This window comes from Manis javanica, chromosome 5 (genome assembly GCF_040802235.1).
Source record: "Manis javanica isolate MJ-LG chromosome 5, MJ_LKY, whole genome shotgun sequence".
NCBI classification, from domain to species: domain Eukaryota; kingdom Metazoa; phylum Chordata; class Mammalia; order Pholidota; family Manidae; genus Manis; species Manis javanica.
This window is the reverse complement of record NC_133160.1, coordinates 167,617,215-167,641,278: the sequence shown is the minus strand read 5'-3', so window position 1 is coordinate 167,641,278 and position 24,064 is coordinate 167,617,215. Positions and strand designations below refer to the sequence as shown.

The window sequence follows — 24,064 nt, the reverse complement described above, 5'->3', positions numbered from 1 at the left end:
AGGAACAGGAGACAAAATTCCTAGGAGCCTATGTCCTGATGGGGAAACAACCAGAATCCATCACAGGTCAGGCAGTAGTGTTGGCGGAACAGAGGGGAGCCGGGGAAGTTGAAGTTTCAGATGGGGCGCCACCTACTGGCACAGACACAAGGTGGGGCCACTGGCCGGCACAGGCACAGGGAGTCTGGTAGGTGCTGGGGCAGCTAAGGGAGGCTCCTGTCTATTTGCTTCTATGTTCTTACAGAAACAGGAAGCGAGATCCTGAGCAGAGGAGCCGGCATGAAGGCACAAAGCCCGGAGGACTGTGAAGACTCAGGGACAGTCCAAGGCAGCACAGGGTCCAGACCAGGCAGGATGAGGCAGACCAGAGGGGGTTGTGGCAGAGACCAGAGCACGGCTGTTTCTCACCAGACTGGCTCAGGCGCGTGTGCAGGACAGACAGGAGGAGGCTGAGCAGGTATGTCTGGTAAAGAAGCTTGGAGGGGGGGTTGTGGCCCGATGGGACATGGGGGTTAGCCTGGGAGGGAGGTGGACAGGGACACGGGGAGTGAGGGGAAAGATGAGTGGGTCATCGTTCTGTAGGTCCCTGTGGGGAGGGGCCAGGATCCCGAGAGAGGAGCGGAGCAGAGGGGAAGAAGAGCAAGACAAGGAGAGGTGACCACTCCTGTGTGACCTCCACACGTCTGGTGTCCCCCAAGCACATGCAGACCATGGTTCTCACCTCACTAGCCGCATGTTTCTGCACAGGTTGCTGCACCCAGGCAGCCTCCCTCTGAAAGCCGGGCGAGCCAGCCATGCAGACTGCACATAGATGATAGTTGGGAAAACCAGGAATTGAACCTGAACCTGACTTCCAAGTTGATAGTCTACTCTGAAACCAAGCTATTTTTCCACAAAAATCCTCACCTCCCTGTTTCCATCATTGGTCCTATTACATTTCTGAGGTAGAGCTGGCCATGGCAGTGTTTGGGGGCTCATTCAAACGCACCAGTCCTTCGTGTTTCCTAGGCAAGGAACATCTGCTGTGACACAGGTAACTGCACTTTCACGTGCTTGGTCCCACTCTGATGTTCTGACGACAGCCCTGTGGACACAACTCGCTCTCAGAGGCCAGCACGAATGCTGGGAAGGAGAGAGGACATGCACATTCACAGGCCTGCCCAGCACCAGACCCAGGGCAGATGTTTTCAAGCAGCAGCTGGGAACCTCCGAGCCTTGTATGAACACTGGAAGACATGGATCTCATACTGTAGGAAAAAAAACCAGAGAAGATCCTGAGAGGCGGAGCCAGCCAGTGAAGGCAGCCAGGATTCAGGCTCTGTCCTGATAGCTTCTGAAGCCCACTGTCCCAGGGTGGCCGGATTGAACCTGGTCTTTATCCATGCAGGGTGAGTCCTCACTGACAGTTTTATGTCACTATGGTCTTTAGATTTATAAAAATACAAGAGGAAACATACATTTTATAGAAAGGCAAATTTCATTTATTCAAATTAAATTATGAGTTTCATATACAAATAAATCTTTGTAAATAAAAATACAAAATGCTACAAATTTTAACCATGTAAAAATGCAAAAATAGTATTTGTATTATCTATTTTCTTTCCTCTTAACATAACCAAAATGTACAATAACTGACCGCAAATCTGCTCTCTACCATGCTTGCTAAAGTCAGTGGGATGGTTTCTCAAGCCTCTGGCTTCTGTGGCACAAGCCTTCTAGTCCTGCGTCTGCCTCCACGGTGAGCCAGCAGGCCTTTGCTCCCAAACCCTGAGCGCAGGATGCTTCCAACGACTGCCGTCCCCAGGAGGGAAGCGGACTCTTCTCAGGCTGGTGAGAAAGCGCCGGCCCAGGGAAGCAGCTCTCCTGAAGTGCTGCCACAGGCCTGCCGAGCTCCGACAACGCGTGTGGCGTGGAGGACTGCCGGCGCAGGGCGTCACTGCTCCAGCTCGTTTTCATTCTGCAGCGTCTTCATCGCCAGCCCCCAGAGAGTCATGCTGGAGAAAAACTGCCCTTCGGAGTTCCTGTATGCCGCGGCCGACGCCCGGCCGCCCAGGGGGTCGCCGCACTGATTGTCCAAAGCGGCCAGAGACGAGCGGATCATGGACATATTGTCAGCCTGCAGCGGCTCGTCGCCGGCTGAGGTGTCCACGTCTGAGTAAGTGTACGCCTCATGCTGCCCCTGCTGCGGCTGGGGCTTCGCAAGTTTAGCAGGATCCAAGCCAAGCTTCTCCTGGTCGCCGGCTCCATGAGGCTGAATCATGGAGCGGAACTTACAGTAGGAGCCGCCAGAGTGGCTGTCAAATTCTGTCACTGACTCTCCCACTGCGTGGACGGGGAATTTGACAGACACGGGCATCAGTGTCACAGACACATCTTGGGCGAGGGAATCTGAGCTCTGAGGCTTCCCCAGGTCGGAGGTCTCGGCAGCCTGGGCAAGCTCCGCCAGGGCTCTGCAGTGCATCTCCTTGTGGCGCCGGAGCACGGCGGAGCGCGTGAAGCACTTGTTACAGGTCGCACATGTGTACGGCTTCTCCCCGGTGTGAGAGCGCACGTGCCTGCGCAGGTCCCCGGAACCCCCGAAGCACTTCCCTGTGGAAGAATGGGAGCCTTTTAGAGGGGGGCGTCTGGAAGGAGTCTCCCCTCCCCACCCTCACAAGCACCCAAGGACTCTCTGACGGGAGCCGGGCCTAGCACCGGTCAGCCGCTCACTCTGGTGAGTCCTGGTTCCTCGCCGGCTGCAGGCCCCTCCACCTGCAGCCTTCTGCTTTTGGGTATCAGGTCGAGGCCTCGTCTTCCTGCACAGAAGTGACTTGATGGCCAAGCCAGGGTGCCTGCCCTGCTGCTGTGCTGGGAAACCTTGTCAATTTCATTTACATTTGCAGTAAACCTAACAGGGCCAGACAATAATTGAGAAGCATCTTTTCTGAAGGTACTTTATGTATTCAGCTTTTAACCTAATTTTACACATACTTTTGGTTCGATTTTCTTTCTCTGTGAATATGACAGAGGTAGGGGATCTGTTTCCACGATTAGACAGTAAATAACCTTGCAGAAGTCATAATATATTGATGAAGGACTGAGAACAGACTACACACTTTATGTGGCATTATGCTCACAACTCCTCACTTATCCACACGCCCCTGTATTTCAATTCTCAGCTGTCCAGCCCTAGTCAAGCAAAAGGGTTTTTGTTTTTGTTTTTTTAAAGCTTTTGAACAATCAAATTGGAAGTCAACGCCCATGCAGAAAATTTTGGGCACTTTTCCCTCCACATAACAAATACTGAAACATACCACAGTAACCTTCCTCTGTATTTTCACTTCTCCATGTTGCCCACAACATTAGGCTGTCTGTCACCTTCACATTTTTAAAGGTTTTAAAGTAAAAATATTTTTAAAGTTTGCTGTATTGTCTTTAGAGTATACATTTTATTCAGATACAACACTTGATGGATTAGAAGCTTCATAACTCTTCCTTAGTTTGTTTTGCACTTGGGCTGCTTCCACCTGTTTGCTGCTGCACTTGATGTTCAATTAACACCTTCCTTTTCATTGTTTCCTTAAGAAATCTTCAATAGTGGAATTACTGGGCAAAAGCGGACAGCCATTGTTAGGGTCCTTAATATACACGCAGCAGTCCCCCCCTTATCTGTGGCTTCAGTTACCCGAGGCTAACGATGGGCTGGAAGCAGATGGTCCTCCTCCTGGTGCGCCCTCAGAAGGTCGGTGGCAGCCTGACACCAGGTCCCAGCGCCCACGCCATCACCTCCCTGCATCCCGTCAGGGGGCATTTCATCATCTCCTATCATCCCAGGAAGGGCAACTGCAGCCCAGAAGATGTTTTGGGGGTGAGAGAGAGCCCATGTTCACATAACCTTTATTACAGTATATGGTTTTAACTGCTCTGTTCTATTATCAGTTATTATTATAATGTCATACTGTGCCTCAATATCTAGCATAGGCGTGTGTGTGTCTAGGGAGAAACCTAGTATACATGGGTTCAGTCCTATCCTCGGTCTCAGCCATCCACTGGGGGTCTTGAGCGTATCCCCTGCAGGTAAGGGGGGACAACTGCAAATTTTAGCCAGGCTCCACATGTCCCTGCCATGAGGTTACAGTGAAATGGCACCTGCCTCCTGTAGCCAGGCAGGTCGGCAGCAGAGAGAGGAGCGTCCCTCCGCACCGGTGCGGGCCTGCAGTCCCCAGAGCACAGACATCAGTGCTCCAGGCTGCACAACGGTCATCCTTGCAGGCGAGCAGCCTGGAGTCAGATTAAATACAGCCTAAGAGGACTGCCTTGGGGGGTGATGAGATCGGAGCAGAGTAAGTTTCCTTGGAGTAAACTGCTAAGAACCAAGGCTAGAGGGAAAAGCCCAGCAGGAAGAAGATGCGTGTCTGCATCCTGGAAAGTGCAGTGACACGCTGGGGGCAGGAAAGGGGGAGGAGACAGGAAGGAAGGCTGTCTTCAGAAGCAGGAGATGAGAGTGGGACAGGGAGAAGGGACAGAGAGAAGGAAGAGCAAGGAGAGGGGAGGCTTTAAACACTGCAAAGCCCAGACTGTGGAGCATCGTAAAACTGAATCTGTCTTTTGAACTCAAGAAAATGAAAAGACACTCTTACACACAAACTTGTACAAGAATGTTCACAGATTTGCTAAGTGAAAGAAGTCAGTCACAAAGACCACATGTCATATGAGTTCATTTGTATGAATGTCCAGAACAGAGGTGGTCAATCAGTGGTTGCCTGGGGCTGGGGGATAGGAATGGGGAATAACTGCTAATGGGGTGGCATTTCCTTCTGGGGAGATGAAAATGTTTTAAAATTACATGGTGTGAGCTTGTACAACTCTGCAAATGTACCAAAACTACTGGATCTTTCATTTTAAATGGGTTGGTTTTATGGCACGGGCATTTTATCTTAAACTATTTAAAAAACTTGAACTTATCATGTGAGAATGTTCTTGCTCCCTTTCTCCCCTCAACCTGCAGGCTGACGTTGTCCTCAGAACAGGTTAGTGAGGCGAGGGGAGGGAGAGGGAGGCACTTGGGGTGTGAGAGCAGAGGCCCCACTTTGCGTCCCCCTCTTTGGAGGCCTCAGCCAGCAGCCAGTCCTAGCTGGGGACGGGGAGGAACCTTTAAGCTTCAGTCCAGGTGACAGTTGTAACTGACATTTTAAATTGGTGATTTGCGACTGCAGTCAGGATCACTCAGGATCTAAAGTGATGAGCAATCAGTGTAGTCAGGGAGTTGCCTCAATTTGTATACTTTCAATGGGAGATGAAAACAAAATTGCCTTCTGGCCATATCCCGAAGTACTTCCCTATTTTAGATCCAAGTACGGTTAGAATCTAGAGCCACTCTGAATGGAGCCCCAAGTCCAGGCTTCCCACAGCTGGACTCTGAGCATTCTCCCCATTTGTTCCGAACAGGAAATCATAAAAATGATTACTCACTATTCACCCAGAATTCACTTTGCATCGTCAAGTACTTGCCCACAAGCATACGTGTGCACACAGATGCGCATGTGTGCACACAGGTCCACGTGCACATACACACCTGCCCCAAGTTCTTTGGAAGCTCCAACACTCTGACCACAGCTAACAGGTGACTCAGAGGGCCCGTTCCCCCGTCTGTGCAATAACGTACCTTGAAACTGAGGACTGCCGGCTTTCCTCTCCTTCCCTGATGTGCCCAACACCCATGGAAACGACATTTGCTCTGTAACAAGTGCTCTCAAGAAGCCCTCCCTTTGACCGCATCGTGTGCACCAGATGCCCAGCATGACAGACAAAGCTGCAGGCCCAGGGCCCACTCTTCAGGCCGCTGTGCTTTGGCACCTGCTGCTGACACCACACTCCCCCACACTTTCCCAAATGCCTATACCCCACCGGTCCATACCGGAAGCACGAGCACCCATGACTCTGCGTCAGTCATCTTTGTACCTGGAGCATTTTAGGACTGCTCTGGGCATCTTCCCTGAAGACCCTCGGTAAATGTCTGACACATACACACAGGCGCAAGTGTGGGAAGACCAGGGAGGGGGAGACCACAGGAGGTGGTACAGAAACAGCACTGCCGCCATCTCACCTGGGAGTAAAGGGATGGCCTAGCTGAGACACCAGCACAGCCACCAGGGGGAGGCCCTGGAGACCGGCACCTCCCACAGCGGGAGGGCCAGGTGGCCGGCGGGCTTGCAGAGCTCAGACACTCACCACACGCAGAGCAGCTGTGGGGCCGCTCGCCTGTGTGCCGAGCTCTGTGCTTCACCAGCTTCCTTTGCATATTGAAAGACTTCCCGCACTCATCGCAGGTAAAGACTTTGTCAGCCGTGTGTGTCTTCTTGTGCTCCTTCAGATTGCTGAAGTTACTGAACCCTAGAGAGACCACAACAGGTGTTCAGCTGAAGGACTGAGGACATTTGCATCATAATCTTCAAGAGAAAAAGGAAAACTCCCAGCTATACCTCGGCCACAGATGTCACACAAGTGTGGCTTTTCTCCTGAGTGAATAATAATGTGACGCTGGACATCACCAGAGGCTGCAAACCTGTAACGTAATTTGGAAACGTGATTAAGAGCTTTTCCACTATACTGCAAACCTTATAACTGCCAAGTTACTGAGGGAGGAGTTGAACTGCTCCTAAATTGCTTCAGAATGTAATCAGAAGTGGTCTGATTTCACTAGGAATGTGCATTTTGAAAAATCTTTACGTTTTTCCTTTTTTAAAGGAAAGTAGAAAATAATGTGTTTTGTTTTTAAAACTTTTTTTTCTTCCTACTTTCATTAATCTTTTTTCTTCAGAGATGGTCACTGACTCGGCTCAGGGAGTTAATTCCAACCCAGGCTCCTAGATGTAAAAAGCTATGCTCTTTCCTTGCCATCCCACTTGGTAGAGCAATACAGTACATCTGGGGGACGATGTTGCATATGTGACTTTAAATGCATGCCTTACTTTTAAGTGCAGTTCAGAAGGTCACATTTAAAACATCACTCGAAATGTAAGACATTCAGGACCACAAATGAAGGGATACCATGGGAAACAGCAGGGGTTCTTGCTGCCAGGCACTTGAATCAAGCAGTGCATGACACCTGGGCACTGACTGAACTTGGCCTCAGTGTTCAGGTAGTTATGGCAGAAAGGGAGCCATGCTGGGCTAGGTAGCTTATCTTTGTTTTCCACCATCTGCACAGACAAGGTTTCCTGGCACTCAAGCAAGCATTGCTTCTTCTGTGAATGGTTAAATGAGTGAATGAATGAAATGCTATGTGACTGGTGCAGTCAGTCCTGGTTGATGCCCACTGACCTAGCATGACCATGGCATGAATGTATGGACCCCTGACAAAGGACCCAGGGAGGAGCAGGGTCCACGCTGCAGGCCTACATGCCCACAGGAGGGGCGATCTCCTCGGGCTGCATTCCATCTCCAGAATCAGACTCTCTGACCCAAAATCAATCTCACCGCCCCAAACAAATCCCTCTACCCCTCTTGCCGCAGAACTTTCAGTCCTCACAGATCCGGCTGGGGGCACTTCCTACCACCCTCTCCTCTGCAGTCAGGCATTCAGACTGCAAGGCTCATTTCCATTACTAGACAGTCACCTCCATGGGGGCATCCATCTATTTTAATAGACATTTTTCGACTGAATGGAAGTTTTAGCATAAAATAATTTTATTTCATGTAAAATCCTATTTTTTAAGACTTGTGACCTGGATTTTCTTTCAGTGAACACCCCTTTTTGTTATTCTCATGGGAGCCACAAGAAAAGCCAGAGGGTTGGGCTTTACCTATGTTGCTTAGTGACAGTGACCCACAAGGGGCTCCAAGATGCGGATCTGCAAAAACATCCAGACAGACTACACATGGCAGAGTAAGCCCAGAACTGACCTCTTTCCGCAGATTTCGCAGATGTATGGTTTTTCACCAGAGTGCCGGCGTAAGTGAGTCTGCAAGTTACCTGCCTGCAAAAATGAAAAGAAAAAGCATGCCAATAATGAAAAGTTTTTTTTTAAGTTGCATAAATTCAAAAGGAAAACTGACAGGTTTAGCCAGATTCTAGTCCAACTTACAGATGACTACATACATATGACTCAAAAGAAGCTGTGTGCGAGGTGATAGAGGACTGGCACGGTTGTGCCTAGGGAGTGGCCCCTGCCCAGCATTCTGCTCAACACAAGCGCATGTCAATTCTCCAAAGTGCCCGTTGTGAGCCGCTGGCCGTTCCTATCACAGGCGTGCACTATGCTTCCCTCGTAAACAGGCCTGACACACAGTGGAGGCTGCTCCAGTGGCTGCTAAGCTTGTATTCAAACGGGCTGCTTTGAAACTTGCATCATCGACAGGCAAGCATCATTTACAAAAACAAAAGGCAGCCCTTGTATCTGGTCGCTGCAGTGATCACTGTTTCTTTGAACACCATTCTTTTACTCCTCAAGAGGGGAAGACACTGCCAAACAGCATAGTTGTTCCGTCTGACAGCTCTGTCTTTTTCACCTTTGTGTAAAACACAAACCAGGAGATTTCACAGTAGTCATATAGATGCAAGGCTTTTCATGTTCCTATTTTCTGAAACTAACAGGGCTTTATAAAGAATAATTTATTTAAATGAAGATCACAAAATACATTTCTATGTAATCAATAGAAAATCAATATTAAATTGGCTAAAAGTACAATAAAATTAACAGAGCAAAAGCCTGAGATATTTAAAAAGCTCCTCAGTAATGTTTCAAATTAGAACTTGGAAACAAAATCTGCCATTGCTGTAATTTAATAGTCCCAATCTATCATTTCCCCTACTTTACTTTTTATAGTGTTCTGTTTCAAGAACATTGAAATGAATGAATATACCCACGGGTAGTAATGTGCAGGCATTATGCACAAAATAAGCCTAAAAAGGAGATTGATCAGTAATATTCAATTAACAAATTTGGCTTTGTAAACCTGCAAATTGAATTTTAAATAGAATGCAAAGACAGTTTATGGTTATGGGTTGGAAGATAGGACTGAAGTACACTTGTGAGCGGAAACTTACTAGTAGAAAAAATATGCTGGTGAATTTTGTATTATATAAATGGATGGTTATGTCTAATCAATTCTAGGGACTCACTGAATTAGATACTACCTTTCAGAACATGATCAATATGGTTTAGAAAAAAATTCAGTTTGTTTTATGTAACTAAGGAGAATGAAGACTGGCAAACCACTGGGAAATATCCAGCTTTTAACAGAATGACCATCAATACCAAGAGTAAAACCAACATCAACAGCAATACTCGGTATGATGAGGGCCTTTGCACGCACTACCAAGTGCCCTTAGGAACTGGTGTTCCCATCTCCACCTTCTGGGCGAGAAACTGATGTTTAAATAAAGCAGCTACTCCTGTTAACGTGGTTGGGCCAGGAATTAGGACTGGTTTGAGTCTAAATGCTCATCGTGCGTGAGGGGAAAGCCTGAAAGCATGCATGTTTCTATGAATAAACTGTCTTGTGTTGAATATCTAATATGACGACATCACTGTGATTCAGGAAGCAGCTCACTGGAGTTCAGATAATGCACCAAAGATTGTTTTACATCAGTGAGTTCCAAATTTCACAAAAGCTCATCAATTACATAAACAGCACTGTCTGCTCACCTGCTGATCTAGACTCACTTGTTTCAAGTTATTTTGAAAATTATATATTATGACTGAAATGCAATCTGAGTCAATTCTTAGCAATGATGCATTTTTCCTTTTAAAATAAACCATAACAATTACTCGTTTTCAAATCAAGTATAACAGAATGGTGTTTCACTCAGTATTATAATAAAGAGTAAAGAAAAATACTTTAAAATGTCTCTTTAGCTATTTAATATTGGATATGTATAATGACAATCTTCCCCCAGATCAAGGAGCACATAAATAGTATAAAAGCAGATTAAATAATAAAAGATTCAGGCAAAAAGAGTCCAATAATGCCATCAATAATTTATAAATTACACAGCAAACTGGGGCCCTGATCATCTGACCTTTAGTCAAGTAGCTATTTTTGGTAAACTTTGATACACTATAATACTCATTATACGCTAAGTACACAGGCCCCCTCTTAGAAATTATCTGTAGTTGGATATATGAAAACTCCAGCAAGCAGTAGTAATCCTAACAGCAACCTAGAAAATAGGTTTCTAGGAAAGAAGCACTGGGCTAAGCAGCTGCAAACAGCATTGCACTCAGCCCCCAAGGTTCCGTGTGAAGCAGCCGCACTTGCCGTGTACAGGACAAATGCAGTTGCTGGGGGACAGGGGCCGGCCTCCTGCAGTCAGCATCCAATGCCCAACCAGGTTTGCCGGCTTCCGCTGCACTGTGCTGTTCAGCCTTGCTACACATTTAAGCTCTGAAGGAAGACCTACTCTTTCTAAGCAAATTACCATTTTAAATGATGGTGGACTTGTCAGAATTTTGAACAGAAAAACTGCTGCAGGAAAGAACATCTGATTTTTTTAAGGAATGAACTCCTTCCAAAATGCATTTGAACATCGGAATTTAAACCTGCACAAATCAAGTGTGTGCCCTCTCTCAGAATACTCTCTAATAGCAGCTAACTGTTTGGGTTTGCACAGCTCCACGGGGGGATGGAACCATGGCTCTGGCAGCAGGCCACATCGGTGGCCTGAGTGCGCCTCTAAGCTGCCTCCGCACAATCGTGCCCTGGACCCAGGCGCTGTGTCCCTCCAGACAGCACAGTAGAGAGGACACAGCCTCTCACTGCCACCTTCTGCACCAGCGGCTCAGTGTTTCCAAGTCGGCCTCCAGAGAGATGAAAACAACTCTTCCTCTCCCCAAGGGCAGCCAATGACATCAAACAGCCCTTGTCCTAGTTCTCATGTGGCGGGTGTTCTGGACCTGTCACTTAGTTTCATCTCTGGATACCCCAGACAGCCCAGGCCCTACACACAGGAGACAAGTCCCTCAAATGGAGGCTCACTCATTCTCTGCAGCACAGAGTGACGCTTATGTCCTGAGACCCAGGCATACATGGTGTCCAGAATTGTACCGATAGGTTTATATTCTGCTGTCACAATCTAGGGTTGTTGCTTTCAAAGCTGATGTGTCATGCTGCTGACTCATCATTATCAGTTGTGGTTAACTTTTGTTTTCAAGACTAACCCTACTAAATACTAAATTGAGTGAACAGCATAAAAGATTCCTTCTTATTGGTAAATCTGTTTCCTAACTTCTGAATCTCCCAGAAGGGAAAATATTTACAAAGTCACTTGTACCAAAGCAAATGCTCGGCAGCATTCCCATTCATCACAGCCACAAATGTTTAATCCACTTCATTATGAGAAGGGAATGTTTGGCTTAAGGCAAAGGTCGGGTTGGCGGCATTACAAAGTGTCCCTGTGTAAATAACACGACTGCTCTCTCTTGACCCAGAGACTCGCCAGCGATGTCAGGCTTACCTCGAGGGCTCGCCTAAGCCCTCTGCTAATACACGTTCTGTCCTCACTCCCCAAACACCACCCCCTCTGGTAGAATGACTGCCCTTTTTGCCCATACTGTCCCCTGTATATATTTCTGTCACAGCACTTCTGACATTTTGTTGCACTTTTTTGTTATATATCTTTTTCTTCCTCTAACAACAGGCTCCTCTGAGCCTTACCCATCTCTGCTCCCCAGCACATGGCAGAGCTCCTCGGGCACTAAGCCTGCAGCAAACACTCGGAGAATAAAGTTTTTTAAGTCCTTGTTGACAAAAATTTCATCACGTTACTATGAAGTAAAACACCAGTATATATCTATATGTAGTAACTCTACATTCATAAAATTCAGACAGAAATGCAGACACCAACATGGAAGGAGGGTCTCTTCTGGCAGACAGGGGTGCCCTTGGCAGGACTCAAGAGGGAAAGTGCAGGGCAAGGACTGCGGCAGTGTCCCCAGCCTAGCTGCACATCAAAACTGCTGCATTAAAAAAGTACCAGCATGCGAGCCCACCCCAAACCAACAGAATCCGAACGTCTGAGGATGGGGCTGGCATCAGTGCCAGGAGAAAGCTGAGGGCAAACCCCGGATGCCTGGGTGTCAGGTTTACTTTATCCTGTTCGCAGTGAAGAGTCATCGAAGACTTCCACACAACAGAAGGACAGAATTTAAACTGTCATCACAGCCTAAACGGATAAAGGGCTTCCGTGTCCATTTTTTCACTTAATCTTCCTAATATTCCCATGAGGTAGTACTCTCCCTATTTTAAGAATAAGAATGAGGTCCAAAGAAGCTGTCATTGCTAATTCGTGCTCATTAATGCCAGGACTTGGGCTTTCCTGCTATATGGAAGCAGGTCAAGATTAAAATGGTGGTGGTGGTGGGGAGCGGGAGTGGCCTTAGAAAGACGGGTGTGTGAGAGCAGAGGCCTGAGGAGATGCGGCGAGAGAGAGGACCTGGCCATGGGCCAGGGCAAGTTTTCTGAGCTCTGTGTGCCAGGCTGGAGTCCACACACTTCATCAGGGGGCACTCTACTGGGGGCAACAACCTGACTTCCTGGTTTCACAGATTAGGAAGCTGAAGGGCCTCAAGGTTAGAGAGCTTGCCCAAGGTCACAGAGTAAACCCGAGGCAGGACTGAGATGCAGGCTGTCCTGCTCTAGAGTCTAAGCTCTGAAGCCCCCGGCCAGGCTGGTATGAAGAAGAGAGGGCCTCAGCGAGAACGGCAGCAAAGGAACCACGGCCCTGTTCAGCTCAGCACAGCCTTGCTACGTGTCTGGGTGTGCCGATGGTCCCCCAAAGGACAGATGAGGCACCCCCACCTGCACTAACAATGCAAAGCGTGCTGTCAGGACTTGGTGAAGGTCAGGAAGATGGCAGGTCTGCGTGTGCTGGAGACGGATGGAGGGGAGGCTGGAAGGGCTGGCTCCGTGGGAAAAGCAGCCAAAGGTGGCGCTGTTCTTGCTGTTGGCTGCTCCGCAGGGCCTATCAGCCAACTCTGACCAGACCAGAGGCCTCTACTCCTCCAGCAAGGCCCCACCCGAGTCCTGTTCACAAACAGCGTCTGCACACACACAGAGTGCGAGTAAAAGCGTGTGTGTGGAGCCTCTTCCCTCGGCACGACGGTGTGCTCATGCCCACGCACAGCTTCTGCTCATTCACCCCTGCGACGCCAGTGCCCAGACCCAGGTGGACGAAATCATTTCTTCCTTTTGCAGAAGGGAAGTAGGTTTCTACAGCCTATACTCAACATTTTCTCTGGAATACGAAATCTCTCTGTTTCTTTACGTCGAGGGCCAGATCAGCGCATGGCCCAGGGGAAAGCACAGCCATGGCGGCCGAATCGGAGAATTAAGACATGTCCAAACGATCATCCTAGGGGTCGACTTGGAGGTACTACAAGCACGGAATGAAAACTGGTCTGCAGGTATGCTTCCTAGGGTTTCCTGGGGGATTCGCTCAGGATCCGTTCACACCTACAAAAATGGCATTTTCCCTCAGTGAACTAGAATTGTGCTTCCTGATTTAGTCTGAAGTCTTCTAAGAACTGGCATCATCAGAGGCTTCCTCACAAGTCTAAAAGAATGTCTCATTTGTAATAAAAATAAACACTGGGTTTCACGTTTCCAAATTATTAACAGTAAATAAGAGTATTCCCACCTGAGAGAAGTGTTTCCCACAAATGTTACATTCAAAAGGTTTCTCACCTAAAAGAAAACAAAAATAACAACTTGTAAAATCATTAATAACAGTTACACAATAGCTTTCTTTAAAGTGTTTAAGCATCTCCTGGGTCCTACCTTTCAAAACAGAACATGAAATTCCTTGTTGTAAGAGTATGAAAATGGGAGTCACTACACCCTTATAATTCTCTCTCACCCTTACATGACAGGCAGAGGTGATAAAAGTGAAATCTGTATTTACTTTTCTCTAAAACTTAAATTGCTCTCCAAATATAAATCTGTGTTGAAATCAACTTATTTATTTGCATTCAAAACACACGTAGGTTTTGGGCATGGTCTTTCCTTCGGTTGAAAATCACGTGAATTTTCTGCTGAACAGCATGCGCCACGCTCACCGGCCCTGCAGCCGGGCTCCTCTACTTCGCCACCCGTGCCTAAGAGAACCAGGGAGACTCCTGCACACCTCACGAGGCACGAACACGGAGAGCCCACAAAGAGCGGGGCCTCCTGCAAGTGTGGCTGGGAGGGTGCCTGCTCCACGGCCCATCAGCCTCAGCTGACACATGCTACTGGGGAAAACAAGACTCCAGTATGGGGTGTGTGCTCCCCGTCCCCTCTTCCTCCTCAGATGTTAGTGACTCTGATGACCGCACTTTGGTACAGGATAGGTGCAGAGCGTGTCCTCTCCTACCGAGGAGCCACAGCAGCTCTGAACAAAGGCCCTAGAACACTCTCTATTTAAACGTACATCAAGGTACCACCTTTAACTTACATAAATGCAGTTTGGAGACCAAGAACCTTCCATTTCCCCCATTCCTCTCACATCAAGTGGTTTCATGAAGATCCTCTTTAGAGCAGAATGTCTCCTTTCTTCCTGTACTGTCAGGGCTCACTAGCTTTCTGGGTTCCCACTAGGATCTTTCCCTGTAACTGTTTCACAGTTTCTTCAAGGATGAGGGGGAGCTTCCAAGAGTAATTATAATCACATTAATTCTGTATTTGGGGGCTCCATTTATGTCTGGAATTGTGGGGATAATGGGTAATGTTAAGTTAAAGCCCCTGCTACGAGATACGAATTCGAGAAAAGAGGTCCCTGATAATGAGACTCCCAGTGATCAGGGTGAAGAACCCCGCTCCCAGGGTTCTCAAACTTTTTGGTCTCAGGACCCCTTCGCACTCCCAATAACTGAGGACCCTCGAGAGCTCCTGTCTATGGGGGCCGTATCTGTTGGTTTTGTCCATATTAGAAATGAAAACTGAGTGATTTTTTTCAAACACATGACGAGACACATCACTGGCCTCATCCCACGTCCTCAGCCTTTGGCTCAGCGCACTGTACACTCGTGGAAGGAGAAGGAAGAGGCGAGTAACAGCATCCACTACGCGGGAAACGGTTTTGGCTGCACAGACCCCGCACAGGGTTCCCAGACCGTAACTTGAGAACCGTTGCCCTTCTCCATAGTGTACTGATGTTCCGGTAAACATCTTTGCCATATGACTGTATGGCTATGTCACCATTCAAAGATGTTATCCCAGAACGAACAATTTAATGTTTTTTTCCTTTAAAACTAAACAGTTATGTTGCTCAAATAAAAATTATCTTTAGTCTCTAGGAAATTTAAGCAAACAGAATGACCTACATTGTTTTTTCAAGGCAAAACTGGGTCAATAACACTGCCTTCGGAGGGGCAATTTTGAACTACTACTGATAATGATGACAGTACTTTACATTCAAACATATTAACACTTATAAAGGGCTTTCATAAGCAGTAAGTCTCTCAACAATACAGTGAGGTGATAAACACCTCAAGCAGCCTGGAAACCCACAGTGCAAGCGGGACGTCCCATCAGGAACCGCAATTACACAAGCACCTGACAAGCAGTTGTTTGGGATGCATCCTGTGGCATATTGCTTCTTATGCCCATAAAACAACTGTCATAATTTAGACTATGTATTAAGAGTCATCATGTTAAATTATAGGAGGGAAAGCAATATATACATATTGTATATAACAGTTAAAACAATGTTAGGAAAAAATACACGTTATGGAAAGGGGAGGAGGTATGAATTAAGGTAATAAAACTGAAAATTCAATGTTCAAAATGGGAAATTTTTCATTGGAAAATATCAAATGGTTAAAGCTGATCCTTATAAAACAGTTTACCTCCTGCCTCCCAAACCACAATTTAAAAAACCTGATATTCAAATTACTTTCCAGAGAACTTTTAGAATTACTTAAACTATTTTCGTTAACTAACCTAGATTACACTTTCAAAAAATGCACTTAATCCAATCCAAGAGACAAGTAAATAGAGCTTATCTGTTTTAGAATGTATTTGAAACTTTCAGTTCATCAACTTAATAGACTATACTTCTTTAGAGATGGAAAGTTTATCATATACAAGCATCACTAAAATATGCCAGCTCGTCAAACTGGTTCTATGAAAGCATCTACAGAACTTTAGTATTGTAACACTTCTTGGTTTTGGGGGTAAACAGCAATGACGTACTCAGGCAACAGCAATACTTCTTACAAACACGGGAGCAGGCAGTGGTGGATGGGCACCTGCGTTACCTCCTTCCCTTTGGCCTGCGGGCCCTGAATCAGTGTACCTGTATGAGACCGTCTGTGAAGCTCCAGATTGCTTGGGTGCTTAAAAGGCTTTCCACACAATTCGCACGCGTACTGTCTCTGTGCCTGAAGTGTCTGGGACTGGTCTTCCAGCGCTGCGGGGTCTTCGGGCCTCTCCATTTCATTAATGCAATTAAAATTGTCAGAATTGACGAGTTCTTCACCTTCTTTTTCTTCAGCACTTCGGCTGCTAGCTTTCTCCATCGTACTTTCACTAGCAGATTCTTTCCTCTTTGTTCTTCCATCATTTGACATGGGTTCAGATATTGGCACTGCAGATTTTTGTGATTTTAGGAAATTCAGCTTCTTAAGGTGAATGGCCTTTTTGAGCCTCATCTGTTTGGTAGGTTGTTGGCATGTGTTGTCTGACACAGGGCCTGCAGCAGATTCACTCAATGGCTGGGCCAGGAAGGTGGAAGGCAAGTGCTCAGAGGACTCCAGGACACACTCGGAATGACTGACAGCACAAGGCTGGCTTTCTGCGGCACTGAGGTCTGCAGACGTGCTGAAAGTGAAAGGCTGCTCAGTAGCTCTCTCATGACTGGGACCAGTGGCCTGTTTATAGTACTGCTTACTGTAAAAGTTTCTGAGTTTGTAGTAGTGATTTGGCCGTTTGCAAGGCAGTTCTGTGCGGCTGCCATCCAAAGAATCAGGGGCTTGTTTTGATGTTTCACCTGAAGAATGATGAGGACTAACCGACAGTGGAGCATGAGAATGCGATGCCTCCAAAACTTTACTATGCTGGACCTCGGCCGAACACTCTTGCAGCAAATGCGGAGGGTAGTTCTCACTCATGGCACAATTAGTGTCAGGAGTCAAGGCGCTTTGCAGGGAGAATGTACTGTTGCAGGGCATGCCAGGTGGCTGTTCTACAGCGGCTGATTTTAGATATGTGTGACACAGATTGAGAACATTCTGAACTTGCAGACACTGTGCTATGTCCAGCATTACTTGTATATTGTCCTGGGTAAGATCTAGATGAGAAGTGTACATGAAGTCCAGGATCTGCCCAATGCCGCTTACATTTTTAATATCCAAGTGAAAAACATCATTTTTCTGGCCTGAAGAATTTTGAAAGAGGTTCCTGATAAAAGAAAGGATATCTGTTTATAGTGTTAACAATTCACACATTCTGGTGACTTTTTCTTGTAGTAGTATTCATGTTAGTATTCAAAATTACTGTCCTATAAATGCCAAGACTTTAAAATTAAGTATGTTTTAATTCTTTAAAAAAAATTGGCAAGCCATCCAATAAAGCAATTCAAATGAATTAAATTAGTGTGTTGGGTACCCAATCTTCTGAATAGACTTCAAAGTAAAATTCTGAAATACTGTACAGCAAAGGACACTATCAGCAGAACAAAAAGGCATCCTACAGCATGGGAGCATATGTTTGTTAATGACATATCCGACAAGGGGTTAACATCCAAAATACATAAATAACTCACACGCCTCACACCCAAAAAGCAAATAACCCTATTAAAAAGTGGGCAGAGGATATGAACAGACATTTCTCCAAAGAAGAAACTCAGATGGCCAACAGGCACATGAAAAGATGCTCCACATCACTAATTACCAGGGAAATGCAAATTAAAACCACAATGAGATATCACCTCACACCAGTTAGGATGGCCAACATAGAAAGAATAGGAACAACAAATGCTGGTGAGGATGCGGAGAAAGGGGAACCCTCCTGCACTACTGGTGGGAATGTAAACTAGTTGAACCATTGTGGAAAGCAGTATGGAGGTTCCTCAAAAACTAAAATCAGAAATAGCATTTGACCCAGGAATTCCACTCCTAGGAATTTACCCTAAGAATGCAGTTTCCCAGTTTCAAAAAGACATATGCACCCTTATGTTTATCGCAGCACTATTTACAATAGCCAAGAAATGGAAGCGACCTAAGTGTCCATCAGTAGATGAATGGATAAAGAAGATGTGGTACATATACACAACGGAATACTATTCAGCCATAAGAAGAAAACAAATCCTACCATTTGCAACAACATGGATGGAGCTAGAGGGTGTTATGCTCAGTGAAATAAGCCAGATGGACAAAGACAAATACCAAATGATTTCATTCATCTGTGGAGCATAAGAACAAAGCAAAAACTGAAGGAACAAAATAGCAGCAGACTCACAGAACCCAAGAATGGACTAACAGTTGCCAAAGGGAAAGGGACTTGGGGGGTGGGTGGGAAGGGAGGGAGAAGGGGAATAAGGGGCATTACGATTAGCACACATAATGTAGTGGGGGGCACAGGGAAGGCAGTATACCATAGAGAAGACAAGTAGTGACTCTATAGCATCTTACTACACTGATGGACAGTGACTGTAATGGGGTATGTGGTAGGGATTTGATAATGGGGGGAGTCTAGTAACCACAATGTTGCTCATGTAATTGCATATTAATGATAACAAAGGAAAAAAAAAAGAAAAAATTAAAATATATTCTCATTTCTCTTTTGCAAAATGTAACTAGCCATATGTATTATTAATTGCACAGAGTATAGAAAACTAAAGGACACATATTTTTCAATATTTCTTATTTAGTCTGACAATTATATTTCAGGCTATAAAAACATACAAAAATCTCTAAGTGCCTTAAAAACAGCTAAATATAAAAGTAGCTTTAATAAACCAACCCTCAATATAAAATCACTTTAATTTTAATTTTGTGGCAAAATATACATATTTGCCATTTGAACCATTTTTAAGTGGCTAAAAATTTTACACTTATATGGTGCAAAGGTAAATTCAGTGGCATTCTCATTGTTGAGCAACCATCCCCACTATCCATCTCCAGAACCTTTTTATCATGCCAAACAGAAACTCTGTCCCCATTAAACCCTAATTCCCATTACCCTCTGCCCCTCAGCTCCTGGTAACCACCATTCTACTTTCTATGAATCTGACTACTCTAGGGACTTGATATACATGCATTTTGAGTCAGTGACTTATCTGACTGTTAGGGGTTTTTTTCAGCAACCCAACGGTCCATAAGCAAGCAGTGAGAAAAGCTCTATGAGTTCATGAGGGAAAAAGGCACCATAAAGCCCAAGCACTTAATTATGGAAACATGTCAAAAGCACAGGTGAACGAATTTGTTCTGTGTATAAACTACCAAGCTGAGTTAGGTAAATTGTCTTGCAAGTCTGCTGAAGACATTTTATCAAATGCAACCACCTATTTCCCCAAAACAGCCTTCAATTATCTTCTTACCCAGGAAAGTACAAATGAGAAGGGGAGGGGGAAACTCAAAGCAGCCAACATATTACAACATCTCACCCCAACTGTCCTGGGAAGATAGAAGAAGCAGACAACAGCAAAGCCTGAGTCTGGGACCACTCTGCATAGGGACAAAAAGTGCTGCCTACCTTGGAGAGCTGACCCACTATCATTTGTACTCAGAACACACACAACAGCTGAGGTTTAACTGGCTGGTTTGGGATTATCAAGGAAAGAATAAAGCATGTTCCATATATTGTTTACTAGAATAGTAAAATGGTGTTTTTGGAAAAAAGTACTAAAAAAGGCTTTAGTGCTTAAAGAGAGATAAATCTCAGCTAATCAGAAAATGTATGTAGAATACTTAAGTTTAACAGTGTTAAAACAAATGAAATATTACTGCTTGATACTATTTAAAAGTAAATCTTTCATATAAGCAAAAATGATGATGGGGAATAAGTAAATTGAGTTCAAACCTGCTTTCTCAGAATATTCAAATGAGAAACAAAAACTAATTAAAAAGCGACAACAACAGCATGTAGGATGTTTTCCCTTCTCTAAATTCTTGTCACAGCAAAGTTCTTACCAAGAATTCTATTCCTTAGTATCTTTTTATCCTGAGAGGACAAGAAAATATATCTACAAGGCTGACATAAATTAGGATTACCTAAAATCAAAGACAAAGTGCCAAAATACTCTTGATCATCCCAAATGTATTTTTAGTTACAAGGCTCTTTCCCCCTCAGGTCTCTCTAAATATAAAAGCAGAAAACCCACAATGTGCTACAAAAGATAAGGACAGTGAAATCCAAGGATATTAGTCAAAATATTTCCATGCTAGATGAGCATTTTCTCTGTACATTTAGAAGAGGGTCTAAAATACGTACCTAAAATACTGACTGAACGCTGCTAGCACGTTCTTATGTGCCTTAAAGCAGACTCCTTTCACCACCAGCATACAGTCACAAAGCAGACCCTGAATGCGCTGCTCGTGCAGTTGCTGGAGGAGATGGCAGCTGTGAGTAGCCACTGGGTCCATGCTCCACCATTCAAGACCTATGACAAAGAGTGTGGACAAGAGAGCGATTCTCAGTGACATGACCGTAATGGCACCATAATCACAGACTGATCAGTGATGCACTGTCATGGCTCCCCATCCCAGTCAGTTAAAACAAACAAAAACAAAACAAAAATTTTGTCCTATGCCTCGAGACCAGTGCTGTCCAACAGAGCTACCTGCTGTGATGGAAATGCTCTACGTTTGCCCCGTTCCATACGGTAGCTGGTAGCCACATGCGGCCACTGTGTGCCTGAAATGTGGCTAGAAAGGTCAAGGAACTGAACCTCTGATGTAATTTATATTTAAGCAGCCGCCATATTTAACGGTGAAATTCTAGGAAATGGCCATGATAATACTACATGCATTTCCTTCGTTTCTACTTAAGAATATTTCAATGAAAAAATATACATACATGAACACTCATAAGGTTAGAAAAAAGGCAACTGGGTAAGATCAAGTCAGTATTTACTGAGCACTCGTACATGGGACACTGAGTTAGAAGCTGAGGAAACTTAAGAGCTTCTTTGGGGAGGTAAGGTACAAGTCAGTGATAAAAGGGGCATCGCAAGGCAGCACAGCCACTGACTCATTCCTTGGGCCTCTCTGATAAGGCACCACATTAGCAGCGCCCTGAGGGGAGGAAGAGAGAAAGTCACACAGGTGCCTGGGGCAGAAATACTAGCAGGAGGACTTCAAGGCCAGAGCCTGCTGACCTGAAGGGCCTGCTGAAGCCCAGGAAGTGGCAGGACACGACTTGGGGGGGAGCGGGAAGTGGCAGGACACGACCTGGGGTGGGGAGCAGGGAGAAGGACAGACCAGGTACTGGGTTCCAGGGCTAGGACAATGAGCAAAGCATGCCAAGCCCTGCCCTCGTGATGCTTAAATTCTAGTGAGGTACACAAAACACAACTAAACAAAATGTAGTATTTAGAGCTAGGTAAGAATACACAGCTGGGTAATGCATGGGCTCTGACATTCAGCTCAGCCTAGCAAGATGTGATCAATGGGCGAGGAATAGTGGGGAGAAACAAAGACAGAATGGGACAAGATACAGGGTTAAAATGCCAGTTCGGTACACTAAAAACCTAAAAAGCCATTCTCTGCTTCATCTTCAGTGCACAAGCATCACTGAAAAAAGTCATGAAACTCCAAAGCCAAAATTGCAGCTTTTAACACAGCCCCAACTTCAACCATATTATTATTACCTCATCTCCTAATACTCCCAGTGTGGCCGGCTGAAATAAGCTACTTGTGGCTCCCCAAACAAGCTGTGTTCTTGGCCAGTTTTGGAGCCCCAGTCCACTACTCATCAGCTCACAACCTCAGACAAATGACCTCCCCATGTCGTATTTCCTCAATCTGCCTCACAGGTTACTGAGGTAGTTGTGAGAATTCACACAAACATTTAGAAGAGAAACTGGCACATACAATTTTTCAACAATTGTTATCCACAAGGAGGGCCTGGAGAGCCTGTTAACAACGCAGATCCCGGACTCTGTCCCAGAGTTCTGTTTCTGTGCAGAGCTGGGGCACAGGCACCTCCGTTTTACCATCCGGGCGGCTCTGAGGCAGGCAGATTGCAGTCCTCTGCCTTGCTCTCTCCCCCAAAAGCCTTCGGTTCCGATACTTCCTGCCCTGGGAATAGTTCATTGACATCCAACTCTCCACCTTCCAGACAGCTCCCATTCCCCTCTCCCTGAAGCCTTTCCTGCCATTCTGAACATGTTCTTCATTCCCCACTGTTCTCTCTCCAAGTCTGACTTTGGGGTCCCTCCTCTGCGATCTCACAGCACCCTGGACACACTTCCATATGATAACATCACTACTGTCCATCATTTGTGTGCCCAACTGTGCTGTGAGCTCTGAGGGCACCATCTTAGCCTCTCTGCCTGGCACGCACAGATATTCAATGACTACAATTTATGCTAGCTAACTTCTGCTGCTAATCACTGGTGGTCTGTAATGATTTTATTTGTCTTTTTGACTCCCTCTACATTCCCCACAACAGTTCTTCCCATTACTTTCATTCTCTTCATGCCACAACGTCTGTCTCCCTCATCCTAAGAATGACAGTGACCCTGACTTAACTCGGGAGGCTGAGACCCTGGATAACCTGCTAGGAGCCATTCGCAATTCCTAATGTCCCACTCAGCCCGCCCTCAATCTCTCTGGCTTCACGGCACTAAGGGTGCCTTCTCCTGGCCAAAGCCAACTTCCTTTGCCCTATCCCCGTCCCCGCTGTCCTCTGCACCAGGACTCTGCTTCATCACCTCTTTCACTGCTTCACCCTGTCCCCCAGGGGCTCACCCACTCCTACAAACACAAGATCGCCCAGGATGAGTAAAAGCAAACAACGGGATCCTTCCCCAGACGCATCTATTCATCACAGGCCTCTTTCTTACACTTTTCAAAATAGCAGCCTATGCGTCCTGCTGCTTGCTTATGGCTCCTTCCTCCCCTTTTCCCCTTGCTACCATGCCTGCTGTGCCCAAACAGAAGTGCCCACAGCGGCCTCCCCTCAGCCCCACCCTCCCACTCCCCTGCAGCTTGTGGCCGTGACGTCTGCCCACCTGCACTTTGAAATGCCTCCTTCCCCAGGGCTCCCCTGGATCTCTCACTATACCCCTGATCCGCTCCATCTCTGTGCTGCACTTCCTCCTCTGCAGGCCCCCAAACGTTGATGTTCCTTAAGATTTCAGCACCTGAGTCCCCTTTCTCCCTTGACAATCACATCTACTCTTGGTCTTCATCTGTTCTAAGCAAACAACTCCGAAATTTCATACCACCCATTCCAAATGTCCAGCCTTCTGCTAAACATCTACAATTCTGTGACCCTTCAACTTGGAATATCCAAAACTCATCCCCCATCACCTCACCCCCAGCTCTATGCCTTATATTCTTATTCTATTTCCTAATGGAAAGCCTAGTTTATACTATGTAGAGTTTGGGTACTGGCATGGCCTTCTGGTTTGAGATCAGGATGGGATTCAGAGAAAATGGACTAAAGGTGATGTCATCTATAAAGGGCAACCCCAAAACACTGCGGGGGGGGGGGGTGAATTACACTGCCTGAAACAACACAGAAAGGGAAGCTTTATGGCTGGTGGGGGGGCACTGCCCTCAGTGATGAGTCCTCAATGGTACTGAAAAGCCAATGACTGAGTAAATCATCTACCTACCCATGCCCCACTGATGTCTTGAAAAGAAAAGGATCTTTGGCTTATTATCATTAGCTTTCATTTATTGACTATTTATTATGGGCCAGGCACTATGTTAAGCATATTCTATCCATTAACTCAAATAATGCTACGTACGCGAACCATATTATCACCATTTTACAAGTGAGGAAATTTAGAAATGGGGAGTTTAAGTAACTAGCCCAAGATCATAAAACTGCTATGTTCCAAAGCCGGGATTTAAATCCTGGTTCAAACCCTGGAGTCCATGCTATTATGCTATGCTATCTCCCAAGAGAGAAAGGACAAGAAAAAACACAACAC

The 24,064-nt window shown here is 45.9% G+C and overlaps 1 protein-coding gene across 3 annotated transcripts in view; it reads right to left on the bottom strand.

Moving 5' to 3' along the window:
- Positions 1-1,458: 1,458 nt before the first annotated feature.
- Positions 1,459-24,064, bottom strand: part of ZBTB49 (zinc finger and BTB domain containing 49) — a 25,724-nt gene continuing 3,118 nt past the window's right edge. The window contains exons 2-8 of one of the 3 annotated variants that reach the window (XM_017640866.3): positions 20,392-20,560; positions 16,256-17,358; positions 13,619-13,665; positions 7,885-7,958; positions 6,462-6,544; positions 6,211-6,372; positions 1,459-2,589 (exon numbers count right to left, since the gene is read on the bottom strand). In XM_017640866.3, the coding sequence (XP_017496355.3) occupies positions 1,934-2,589; positions 6,211-6,372; positions 6,462-6,544; positions 7,885-7,958; positions 13,619-13,665; positions 16,256-17,358; positions 20,392-20,543 (2,277 nt within the window). In that variant the 5' untranslated portion in view covers positions 20,544-20,560 and the 3' untranslated portion in view covers positions 1,459-1,933. Of the gene's footprint in view, positions 2,590-6,210; positions 6,373-6,461; positions 6,545-7,884; positions 7,959-13,618; positions 13,666-16,255; positions 17,359-20,391; positions 20,561-24,064 lie in introns of those variants that run through there. The other 2 variants (XM_017640868.3, XM_036991003.2) reach the window with 2 other exon arrangements.